We start from the raw sequence: 13,648 nt of genomic DNA on the forward strand, positions 1-13,648 counted from the left end.
TAGTGTTAGGACAAGGGGTAACGGTTTAAACTAAAAGAGGTTTAGATGAGATATTAGGAAGAAATTCTTTACTCAGAAGGTGGTGAAGCACTGGCACAGGCTGCCCAGAGAAGCTGTGGATGCCCCATCCCTGGAGGTGTTCAAGGCCAGGCTGGATGGGGCTTTGAGCAACCTGGTCTAGTGGGAGGTGTCCCTGCTCATGGCAGGGGTTTGGAACTGGATGGACTTTATAGTCCCTTCCAACCCAAGCAGTTCTATGGTTCTATAATTCTATTCTATTTATTGTCTCTGTCTATTCCTCATTACCTTGGAGTAGGATAGCTTCTGTACTGTTTCTTCCCACTGAGACAAACAGGAAGTGATGTCCACGCTGAAAAATGGCCAACACTCAACAAGTTTCTAAGGAGATAATCATATTCCTTCTGCTGACTGAGACCAAAGCTTTCAGTTTTGAAGAACAGAAGCAAAAGGAATCATTAATCATAAATATTTTTTGTTTAAGCTATTCTTTCTATCAGATCTAGTCTCCAGAGATGGTAGGAAGCAACAGGTAACAGCGGGTGCATGGGAAATGTACAAGGATAGCAAAGCCAAAGGAAGCCCTTTATACATTCCAGAATCCACAGGTTTCCCTGATGAGGTTAAAAAGAAGCAAACACAACTTAACTGCAGGGTTATTATGTTGGTTTTATATAGCTCTTGAACAGCAGAAAACAGACAACGCAGTAAATTTCAGACAAATCTGCTCCACCTGCAGATTATTAGATATCACATTAGCATTTTCCTTATTTTGCATTGATTAGTGCTACATCCTTCACTTAAAAAATCAAAATCAAGTGAAAACAAGATGATTCCCATTAGGAAATCTTTTTTAATTGAATCTGTCTGCAAGATGTCCACAGGAGACATCCTTAATTCAGGAAACTACAGGACAAGAGATAGAGCACTTTTTTTTTCAGGTGTACAAAAAGAGAGATAGCGAGAGAGAGAGAGAGAGAGAGAGAGAGAGAGAGAGAGAGAGAGAGAGAGAGAGAGAGAGAGAGAGAGAGAGAAAGGATACATTCACTATAACCATGGTGGAGTGATTAGAACAGTCCCTATGGCCTCCTTCCCCACTTTCGTTGTCACCAAAAATAAACCGCTTTTATTTCTGCAACACTCTCTCACTTACTACTTAGTTATTCAGAGGAAACAAACACGACTATTTCAATCGAGATACCTGTGATTTGTGGGCGCAGGAACAGCAGAGTTCGCGTGCATTTCTGAGTCTCTGAGGTACTGGTTCTCATACAGATTAAGCCACAAAGTTTGCATTAATCAACATTTCTTCAGCTGTATTTTGGCACCATAAAGCTACACGAGATTCAGGAATTCTCTAATAAGCAGCAGCTCATGTGGAACTCTCAAGTGAGGTCCTTACCCAGGCCAGCCAGCTGTTTTCAAATTCTGCTTGCAGATATGTAACCCCAGTTCTGTGTTATGAGCACTGGGGAATTTCTTTTAATGATGGTCAGGAGAAATTCTCCAAAACAGAAAGGCGAAAGTATTTCCTTTCCAAATATTTTCATCACAGCTTGCTTCTGATTAAACTGTATGTTCTCTTATGGAAATTTATTAAAATAGTAGGTTATGATCAGAAATAACCATTAGATTAGGGAGACAGTCATCAGCTCTTCCTTGAATACTTAGGTTTGCCCCGTGGGCATTCCAGGGAAGACATGAAACCTATTTGGCCTTATCCCTTACTGTACCAGCTACTGTCAAAATTTCCCTTAGTGACTCTCCCCCTCAATAAATCCATCATGTATTTCTAATCATTTGATCATTTCTACACCCAACAGCTGCATCATAGAGATTGTCTAACTTACTGCCATCAAATCATACAACACAAAACATTCTCCCCAGTTATGATCATGGACAAGGCTCATCTTTAATGAATAGATAAATAGCCAACATATCTTTCAGAATTTGGGGAATTTTTACAAACATGAGAAGATAAAAGATAAGTTTTAGACCAAACCAAATATGTATCTTTACCTCTGCCAAGCCAAAATACCAGACCAGAAAGCATTCAGATCAATAATGACTAAAAAATTTAGGAGGGGACAGGTGTGGGAAGAAGAGTAAAAGCAAAAGTTTCAAATCACCATATCTTCTCAAGGATTCAATACAAACACTGTTTATTGTCCAGCTCTGTCTGGTGGTGTCAATACACTCAACCATACATAGGCACCTAGTGAACTTTCAGAGGTGGTAGGACTTTTAGCTTAGCCTCCAATCAGTATGCCAGAAGAGCATGGATCTCCCCTTGATCTTCTGTCATATCTGCCAGTTCCACACGGATGTCTTGGATACCCTAAGGACATCCCAGATAGCACCAGACACTTCCCCCAGACACAAGGAATTGCAGACCGTATGTCAAATTCTGCAGTGCCATAATGAGACAGCCTGATACTACATATGTGGCTTATGCACCGAGGTGACCCAAATGGGTCTAAATAATCTGCCCTTGAGAGCCAAGAATTGTTAACTGCTCAAACAGTTAATTGTTCTACTATTGACTGGGATAAGTTAAACTGTTTTACTCCTCATGTTGAATTCTTTGACTGAAAACCATAAAAACTATTATGTGTTGCCTTAGGCAAGCTCAAGTCTGTTTAAGTCTTCACGGGAGTCTTCAAGCTCTCAGAATACAGCAATAAGACTAGAGCACATTCTTTCTCAATTTAAAGATTTTTTTTTTTTTAAATCAGATTTCTTATTTTAACAGGTCTGTGAGAAACAGGTTCAGAAAATCAATATTGATCCATGCTATAGAAGTTCACACCGGTCATAAATTAACAGTTTTATTACAGAACTAGATTTGGATTTTAAAGCACAAGGGTGCTGAGGAGGTTGTCGAATAGAAATGATAAAACTTTAATGTCTCACTTGTGGAAAAACACTGCATTGAAAGCATAACAGAAAATAATGTGTCTCTCTCACTTAATATTTGCAGTATGAAGCCTATTCTTCTTAACACCATTACACCATTAAAAAAAAAAAAAAAGAGAGAGAGAGAGATTGAAAATAGAGCAGTGACCCAGTCTCCTGCTGGCATTTTGCTGTTGACACTAACCCAGGACATCATTACACAGCTACCTCAAAGACAACTGGGCAAAACACATTGCCTTGGCTGCATTTCTGCACAAGGTTCTTCTGTCAGCACAGACTCTGGGTTTTTCTTTAACTCAGAGATCTTTTCCAGGGGCTTCTGGAAAGAGGTCATTTCCAAAGCAGCAAACTTGCCTGAATATGAACAATTTTGCTGTAGATTGGGAAAATGCTCACTTTTCCCTTCTACAAAGTGTTTTGAAATCTACCAGTCATAAAATCAGCCTTCTGAGGAGTTTTCTCCTTTCAGCAGTGCCAAAGGTGGTCAGCCCCAACAGGAACAATGCAACAGCTTGAACAGGCTTAGCCTTGTGCACCTATTTTTTAACTTCTGATTTTTCTTTATTAACACAAAATTCCCAAACAACTGTCAACAGACCATATACTGTTTATATTGGATACTTTAAAAAGACTAGCTTGGTTTTTATCAACTTCTTATCTTTAGCTAAATATTGACTCTGTTCAGATGTCAAAAATAATGAGCACAGAACTGCTTAGTTATCAGTGAGGTACAGATTCTGTTCATTTTATTTTCAGTATGCTTAGTCCTAATGAAGGATGCTGGGAGAGTTTCTAACAGATCAAAATTCTTATCATGCTAAGGACTGTGCACCAGAAAAACAAGACCATTTTAAATTTTAGAACTCTGCTTGACATATTGGATGAAGTTATAATGGCCGTGCTATCTCTACTCTTTCTTCCAATGCATTTTGGCACAGGTAAATCAAAGACACAAAATCAGTGGCAAGGACAGAATAAAACTATGTACTGTAGTAGATATAAAATATATTCTTAAATGATAATAAATTAAAAAAAAAAAGTTAGAGTCTCTGTGCTGCTCTATGTGCCACTTTTCCATGTAGAAAATAAGAAAAATGGATGCTCAAAATAAATGGCACAAATTTAGTTTCTTGAAAAGCAACAACTAAATAGCACACGCTGCCTGGCTTCTCCTGTATGCTAGCTGAAAATAATGGGATGAAAAATTAGATGTATTCAAATCAGGAAGAAACAACTGCTTCACTTGAGATATTAGAAAGATAAGTTGAACATCTATGAAAGCCTAAGTTTTCCAGTTAAATACTATTTTAAAATAAGCTTTATGCCTTATAATAAGTTCAATGTGAAAGAAATCTTTTTTTTTTCTGAAAATGAAAAATATCACATTATTAAAAGTAAGAATTTTAAGATATTCCAAATGAAAAAACAAGTGACGGGTGTACACTACTGAAGAGGTATTTAGGGTTAAGTTATATGAAACAGAGAGAAGACATTGCAAATGCACAGGTAGATTTTATTTTGACTGGTCATAGCTGTCATTTATGAGACTGCAGAGAAATGTAGAATTGTCTGTCAGAGACGGCAAAGAATTGTTTATTTTGTTCAATAAACCGTTTTATATGCATGGTATCACACACTACAGAGTATGCATTCATCAGCCAGCACACTCATCTCTCACAAAGCAATTTAACAGGATGCTGCCAACTTGAAATATAAAGAATCTGAAGTTGTGTTTGTCCCCCACTCCGAGAGCAGCTTAAAAGAAAATACTTTCAGGTGTTACAACTGCGCCTGCCATTTTTTTTCTGACTTTGTAATCATATTTTCTAATCAAGGAGAATTTTTCACTTGGTTATCACTGTGTGACAGATCTGCCCATTGGAAAACTGTTTGCATTACCAAAGGGTGAACTAGGAAACATTAGGCCCTTTTATATAATACTTGTTAATAGTAATAAAAAGCCTCATATTTGCAGCAATTACAGCTGAATATTTAGAAATAAATGCGACTTTTTCTTATGTGTAAGCATTCTTTAAACTACCTGATCTGTTGGCCCAAGTGGCAGACACTAGCATTGGCTTGCCAAGATCTAAAACACAACCAAAATATCAGTAATCTTACAAATTTAGGTGCCTTTGCTCCTGCTGAATGTGCCTAACAAAATTGCTCCAAAAGTGTACAATTTTATTTTTTTTTTAACAATAGGGTGTGCTAATCAAATATTGTTCACAACTTCAACTAATTCAATGTAGCAGCTGTTGGAGGATTTAGAAAGAGCTTCCTGGATTTTTAGCCTGAGAAAGATAAAAAATATACTAACTCAATGAAATTTAAAAACATCCCATGGGAGCTAAAGGCAGGTGAGCTCTTACATTCCAGGTAATTGCATTTCATATGTAAGGGATGTCTTAAATCTACCAGGCAAATCTACATGAGCGGGAACTGTAGTATTTTATACAAATTTCTTGTTATCAATATTCCCTACAAGATCTGCTGTTAGAAATTATGAAAAAAAGAAACTTGTCATGCTATCTCTTCATTCTGTATAAGAAAGCATAGCAAGTACAAATTAAAATATATATATCAAATGTACCAAGTCTTCCATATGAAAATTAACAGATTAGAACTCATACATGCCTGGTTCAATAAGTACCTAAAGTCCAAGCGGCTATCAAAACTCCATTTGATTAATGTTTGGTAGTCAGTAGCGAAAATGGAACAATGTGTAGCAAACTACAAAATCTCAATTTTTATTCCATTAGTCTAATAACAGCCATAGGTTTTTAAGATAATTAAATAATTAATTTATTTTAGCCTATTAAAAAATATTCTGAAATATTAAGGTTGAAAATTATGTATAAGAATTATGTTTTGTAAGGACTACTTTTTGGGTTGAGTTATGCTTTTAACAACCATTTAGTTACTTACTTTCTTACTACTATTACCATTTCATTGACCATTTTTACTGTGGTCCACAAAACTCAGGTGAGTTTAGAACCATATTTCACACTCAGCTAACCTGGAATACTTTCCAAAAATTTCACAGATGTGAACAACAGTCATGAGCAGACATTTTAATAGGTTTTCCTCAAGCTTTCAACCAACCACTCATTGTGTCTACTGCTCCACATCTACCCACCCTTCAACATTTTTTTGTTTGTTTGTTTTTTGATTTGTTTTTTATGAAAACCAAGCTGCATGTCCATGAAAACATGGCAGTTTTGAACTTGGACAAATATTCCCTTATAACCTTTTTCTTTTTTTGGTTTATTAATGCCATCTACAGCTAGAAATACTGCGCAAAATCAGCAGGGCAGGGGAGAGGCCACAGTTCCCAGAGCTGATCTCAGGGTCCTCGTGGCCAATTGCCAAAATCAGTGCTTTCAACAGTTCTGGCTGCACCCATGGTGCTGACCATCACCCTGGCTCCTCTCCCCAGGGGAACAGGGACAACTTTCTCCTCCTGCTTTCAAGATGAAATCTGCAGCAGAAGACATCACTAAATAAAATAACCAGTACAATTTTTGCTAACGGCTTTGACTGCAAACCTAAAGCATTGTATTCGCTATAGATAAAATGATCTGAGTTTTGTTTCTACAAATACAAAAGCAGCCACCATTTCCAAAAACAGATCTCCATGGGGCAATTGGTACCACTATGCAATCCTCTCTTCTCTAAAACTGCACAAAAATACAAATCAGAATGCAGGAGATGCCAGAACATATATTTCACAGACATCTTTAAGATTTCTGAAAATTAAATTATTGATCTTTCTATTCATCTTAGTTTACTGCAATTTAAAAGCAAAATTTATTCTTTGCTTAATACAATAGCTCTAAGCAGAACATATATTTGGTCAAGTCTAACCAAACATTAATTTAAATAGAAAATGTGAACTACAGTTAATGAATACCTTCAACTCATGAGACAGTGAAAAATAATATAATACATACTTCTGTTTACCAGTCAAAACTCTCCCTGATTCATTACCATCATTCAATCAGAAAACCATAGTGTACCACAGCTTACCAGTCTCTCTTATTTAATTGTTAAATGAGTTCTTCTTCATGGTTTTATATCACAAACATCTCAAAAACATTACCACACTGAAATTCCAATGATAAAGGAAAGAGACAGAAAATTAACGTGTAAGAGGTTTCTCTGGGTTGTATCAAGTAACTGTAACCTCTAACTTCTTCATGTATCTTATTAGGATAAAAAATGAACCCCTTGCTTGAACAGAGATATCTTCAATTTCTGAATCTGTTAGTCAGGTTAATCACAGGTCCTGTGACTTACCTTATGCACCATCTGCTCTTTCCTTTCCCCGGAGTTTATTTCCTGACCTCTCCCCAAGCTCTTCAGAAACTCCACAGATGTAGCTTTTCTCCAGCTTCCATCCCTCTGTCTCCAGGCCAACCTAAGGTGTTCATCATTGCAATCAATCTCAACTGCACAAAGCAGAAGAAAAAAAAAAAAAGATTATTCAAAAAAGATGTGTTAAATGTTACATGATTTTCCATCATCTGCTTACTGATAAACTTCTTGTTTGGCAGGCCTTTGCCAGATATACTGTATTTATAGCCACTAGGGACATCAATCCTAATGCAGTTGTTAAGGCAAATTTAGAAGTAAACTTATGCCTGACATTTATTTATACATAATGCTAATATTTATGTCCTATCATTACTGTATTCTTTTTTGGCTGCTTTCTATTAAATCAGCATTACACAATGCAGACAGTTGGGAGCTCTTTTAACCTAATTTACTTTATGTGCTTTTCCCCTAAATTGAATATATGCTACTGCAGACAATTTTCAGAATGGAAGTAAAGATTATACAGAATAATTCATACTGCAGTAGCAAGTGCTAAAATCTGAAGATAAGCTATCCCTTCATTCTGTGATTTGTGAAAACACTAGATCATTTCAGACATATATTATGTCATCAGCACAATGTTTCTTGCATACAGTCTGTGCTATCATCATTCTAGCCAGATCTAGCAAACAGAAAAATATTTAGGTAATCTGATTTTACTTTAAAAAAAAGGCAGAAATATATTAATAAAAAACGTCCACCAGGCCAGGGTGTTCTGGCATAATTCAAATTAAAAGGCCCCAAAAGTTTCTCCTGAAAAAATATTACATTTCTGTATTGTGGGTTTAATATTTAACTTATTCCTAACATTTTTCTCTACAGCAATCACAGGCAGCCCTTTCATGCTCAGAAACATCATAAGTTATGGTCCTACATTGTAATTTCTTCAACACCAAAGGAATTGTAAGAAAGCACCTGCTCTCTCTAGGTCCAAGTCACACACCCGCCGCTACGCAATGACACAACTTAATGCGGTGAGGGGCTTGTTATTGTTTAAATCAGGTTGCTCTGGAACATGACTCCACAAAGAATCACAGCAGCAAGGTTAAGGGACCATTGAACTAAGGCAGCAAAGGTGGTGATTGTTCACCACCAGAGAAGTCTGATATGGGTTGATATGGGCGGTGAGAAACAGTCCTCAGGGGACTGGTTGACTACAGTAAACTAGACAAGTGCACAACTCCACTCCAGGTGGAGTTTTTAAAGGAAGCTGTATGGGTACAATGAAAGCTGGACGTGCAACACTTCCACGTCACAAGTCACAAGACCGAGTCAGAGGTTCTGAAGCAGCCATTGCTGATGAAGAGGAGGAGGAGGAGGAAGGGGGAAAGACAAGCTTTAATTCCTTTACAGTAAGCTTTGGCATCTTCCCTGCAATATAGAAATGCCTAAACTAATTTTTAAGTGATCAGTCTAGCTTGTCAGCACTGTGCTCAATAAGGACTAATCTACCCTGCTTCTCAGCCTCTATGATAGTAGACATACCTGAAAGGCATGAACACACACAACATTAAATATATTTCAATTAAATGTGAGATATGACATGGTTTAAATCAAGCTTGACAGACTTCTAAACCACACCACCATGAGGTTATAGGCCAAAATCGTATATGTCCAGTTGTCATAGATCTAGATACAAAAAAAAAAAAAGGAAAAAAAAAAATCAATGGCATAAAACATTTAATCTTTTTAATATCAACTTACAACAGACAGATTCCAGAGCCTTTTCTGCACTTTTGCATATCCACACTGTCAGTTGGATTCTTTGTAACTGTAGAAGGAAAATATTGCTAATTAAGCTGACTTGTGTCTCACCCCAGACTCTTATCCATACTCTCATCCTGATTTTAGTATGGCAATTTCAACACTCTAAGCAGAATACAAATGTGGAAGGAGAATATAAGGGTTGTATTTTCCTTTCCATAATAATATTATTTCTGGTAATTTATTCATTTTAGAATTTCTTTACAAATAACCAGATGCTTTCAGTTGCACTGTTTTTGGATATCACAATTGCCAAACCAAACTATTTATCATAACAGGAGGACACATTCAAGATATGCATTCATTTTGCAGTAACGCTTCATTTTGCCTGTAGCTAAGCTGTAGCATAGCTGAATGCCCAGGGTGGTAGCTAGGAAGTTAACATGCACAGACACTTTTGAACGAACATTACTGAGAAATTCAAACAGTGAAATCAAAATGCAACATCCACTTGAGACACTCTTTGCGGAGCCCCTCCTTTGTTAGCTGTTAGTAAGAAGATAGGAAGATAGGTTTGGTTTATGTAGTAAAGCTGTTCTCTTTCACAAACCCAGAAGGGACCCATTTGTGTCTCAGCTGTAATACAAAGTGGGATACATACGGCAAGGCAGTAACCAGATGCAAATCTGTTAATTGTCTGGGTGTGCTGTAGTGTCTGGCCACCAGCAAGCTCACATAATACAGACACAATAAAGTTGAATGAACTAGGGAATATTATCATTTGTTTATCACGTACTATGAAATATCTTTTGTCTCCTCATATTAACATGATAGAGGATAAAATGGAGAATTACATATATAATTAGGCTATTTCACCACTACTGTACACTGTTTATAATAAATAGAAAAAAAAAAGATGGAAGGACTGCTCTTATAACAACATTGGTTTTAGACTACATAGGACTTGAGGCAAGACCAGATATCCTGATTTAGAAGAAATGGACATCAAAATTTTATGACTTCAAATGGTCTCATAAGGTCTGCTCCATTTTGATTAATTTGGAAAAATGGACGCTTCTTCGGTGAAAGCTGAATGTGGGCTCCTTATATCCTTATAGCCGGAAAGAAAATATGAAGAATGTATTTTGTCTGGAAAAATGGGATGTTAGAACCACATTGCTCATCCTCAGAAACCAAAGGGTTTTTTAATTTACCTAATTCATTATCTTCTGTATATTTTTTTTTGAATAAACATTTGACAGTCTGAGAATTACCAAATCAAAAAGAAAACTAACAAGCAGCAATCAATTTTGCTCATGTATCGAAGCCTTTCTAACCAGTAAAGAGCAACAAACAATGAAGGAATAAGGGAGCAGGAACACAGAGCCCCAGTAGAACTGTTTAAATGGAAGGGGAAAAAAAAAAAAAGGAAGAAAAGGAAGGAAAGGAAGGAAAAAAAAAAAAAGAGACAAAGAGAATTACTTCTTGACACAAGCATTAAGCACACAGCACCAGACATTGGGAGAATAATATCAAAATGCAGACTCAAACTCAAGTAAAATATCTAAAGCTAGTTTTAAGTAAATAACTCAAGTACATGTCAACTTAAGGGTAAAAATATATTTTTGTCCTTTATTGGGATAAAACTAAAGACTTTCAAATATTATTGCAATATGTCCTGGGCTCTACAGTCCAAATAGAAGAATTCAGATTTAGGGGTTGTTTTGATTTAGTATTTCTCTCTCTCCCACTTTCTTTTTGTTTGGTTAAAAGTAGAAAAAGAGACTCAAAACCTCAGAAGTACTCAAATGTAATCAGGATTAACCCATACCCTTGAAACAGCATATTTTGAAGACAATAAGTGTAATTGAAAACATTTAAATCGGCGCTCCAATATCTTAATTTTTCACTACTACCTACCTGTTGATGGTACGAATGCATGTGAGAAAAGATCAAAATAACTAAGGAGATTAGCACACACTTAAACTAAAACAGCATGAAGAAGAACTTTGTTAACTTTTGTTGACAATCCCATTGAGTGGAAAGTGATTTCTGACAGGGTTCTTATTTAAATCCTTCTCACAAGCCTCAGCCTAAATGTACAGGTGATTTTTTCCTTAATTTAAATCAGTTCACCTATCCTTAAAAGAAGCATATAATAATACGTTAATACTGTTTATCATTTATCTAACTAGGGGACAACATAAAGAAGGTCCAAGTTTTTGAGCACACAACATTTTTAACAGGTTTAATAGGTTTTAACAGACACAGCAAACTCCAGAATACATTGGAGTTAAAAGAACACCCATGAACATAAGCTAATGAACAGTTTTAGGTGACATTAGACTCATAAACTGCATTTCCATAAGGAAACTATGGCTTTGGCCCGTAACTGAGCTCCATGTAGGCCGACTTGCAGGACTGTTTCTCACAGAAATATTTACTAGTAGCATGATGAGAGCCTCCCTGGAAGGTTCACAAAGCCATTCTCATTCCTTCTCTGAAAATTTCCCACAAAGCAAACAAGAACTATACCTCATAGTTTGAGACAGAATGTAACCTACTCAGAATGCTGCAAAATAATCTAATACTAATTAAAACAAACAGGCTTTATTGAAACTTCTTGCGGAATTTATAACATTGATTATAGAATCATATCTAGCTCAATATGATGCCCTTTATAGCAAAAGGTGGAACATTGGAAAATCATGGTAGATTTACAATAGAACCTGGACCTGAGCTTTTCTGAAACTATTGTCTTTGTACATCTATCAGATTGATGATCTATCAGTATCTGCTTACTTTTCTCATTTTTCATGCAGATGTGTATGTGAGAAAAGGGTAAAGGAGATAGCTACACCTGTTTCTGTTGGTAATTTCAGAGAGCTTAGTTTACAAATTTTACATTGAGAGAGGACAGCATTTAGGATACATCTTTAATAGTGTTTGCTCAGTTCATTTTCAGAATTCAGAATTTTCATAGGAAAATTCTGTCTAGCCAGAGACAACCTTATGAAATCAGAGTGTGAACATGAAATTGGAATATGTCCTGAAAATGGCAACTACCTTAAAGATGGAAAAATTCTTTTTTCATAGCAGAAGCCACTGTTTTACTGAAGCTTCATAAAAATGTTTCATTGATATTATTTCCTACATCATCTTTGCTAACAAAATTCTGCATCAGCTCCTATTTTTTCCATTAGTATCAGGAGCAAGAATCATTGTATTTCATTAAGTAATAGCAACTATGTAATCATTTATTAAACTTGCCTCTGAAAACTGCTTCTTGTGTGAGACTGTCAGAATCTACTGATGCTCATATTTGTGATGTAGTGCGATAGTGCTGGACTGAGAGCAGAAGACAAAAGAAATATTATACAATATGCATTTATTCCCAGTACATACTTTTAAATGTATAGCTGTATGATTTAACACTATGATAATCTCATTCCTATTAATGCAGAATCCCAGCTGTGGTATCGCAATTTATGAGACTTATTCATTCACATCCATCAAGCTGCTAAGTCTTTCATCACAACAATGTTTTCTAAAAGAGTTGTATTCAGAGTCATTTTAAAATTTAATGCCAAAATGTATTCTATCAAAAACCTCTACCAAATAAATCATTTACTTCTCACTCAGTTTAAAACTGTTTACTTATTCCACATTTGACATTGTTTGACACAATCCACAAAACATTTTTGTTGCCACATTCAATTCTCAGGCTATTTAGACCCTTCATGATTCTGATACTATCCTTTTACTGAAAAGGTATTAGTGGTATTTGTTAATCCTTGCCATGAAGAACAACACAGTTAAAAAGTTCTGCATGTTTTAAAGAAAAAGTCCTTTATGTTTTTATCTAGAATAGAAAACTGATGGTATTCTGAAGGACATGCACTTTGCTCATGACAAGGACTTTTTTTTAAAAACTTGCTTTTAGTGAATATCATGGAACCCACACAGCTCATAAAATTGTTCTTCCTGCTCTTAACCCACAGTATCAGAGCTGATGGCATATACCCCAATTTGTAAAGCATTTAAGCACATGTTTTTCTTCATTTATGAATAAAAAGCCTGGGCTGGAATTAAAGATGCTCATGAAAGTGAAAACATTCTCCAGGTGAGGTGGAAGGAAGTTAGTGAGTACTCTGCTAAAATGCAGTCAACATAACCACATGAAAAAAGTAATGGATTTAAGCACACTGTGAAATCAGAGCCTGAATTACAATTACAAAGCCAATCTCCATCTTCTAAACATTACAATTAATACTGTCAGCCAGCAAGGACCTACCAGAGGGCCTGCAATCCTTTTATTAGGAGCATTTAGTGCAGTCCATTGCTCACACTCAAGTGACAGAACCGGTTATTGCCGTGATCAGAATATCACACATACCACCATCGCACCAAGCCCAAACAGCTGTACAAACAGCCTGTAAGCAATTTGTTCTAGCATGCAGTCACATCAACATGCAAAATATGTAAAAATTTAAAGAAAACAGTTTGAAATCTTTGTTTTCTGGGGAAAGAAAGATCCATGCAGATCCACCAGTGTTAGCAGTGATCACAGCTAAGAAACAACTACCCCACTTCACTTCCTGGTATCAGGGGGGAGAGTGGGATCTGGCCAAAG

General features: G+C 36.2%; 1 protein-coding gene across 1 annotated transcript in view; it reads right to left on the reverse strand.

The window, feature by feature from the left end:
• LOC310898915 (uncharacterized protein) overlaps positions 1–13,648 on the reverse strand; it is a 186,563-nt gene that overhangs the window by 134,570 nt on the left and 38,345 nt on the right. Inside the window, exons 5-6 of the mRNA XM_083834638.1 lie at positions 9,016–9,082; positions 7,234–7,385 (exon numbers count right to left, since the gene is read on the reverse strand). Of these exons, the coding sequence (XP_083690764.1) occupies positions 7,234–7,385; positions 9,016–9,082 (219 nt within the window). The remainder of the gene's footprint in view (positions 1–7,233; positions 7,386–9,015; positions 9,083–13,648) is intronic.

This window comes from Anser anser, assembly GCF_964211835.1.
Source record: "Anser anser genome assembly, chromosome: 4".
In the NCBI taxonomy this organism is placed as follows: Eukaryota; Metazoa; Chordata; class Aves; order Anseriformes; family Anatidae; genus Anser; species Anser anser.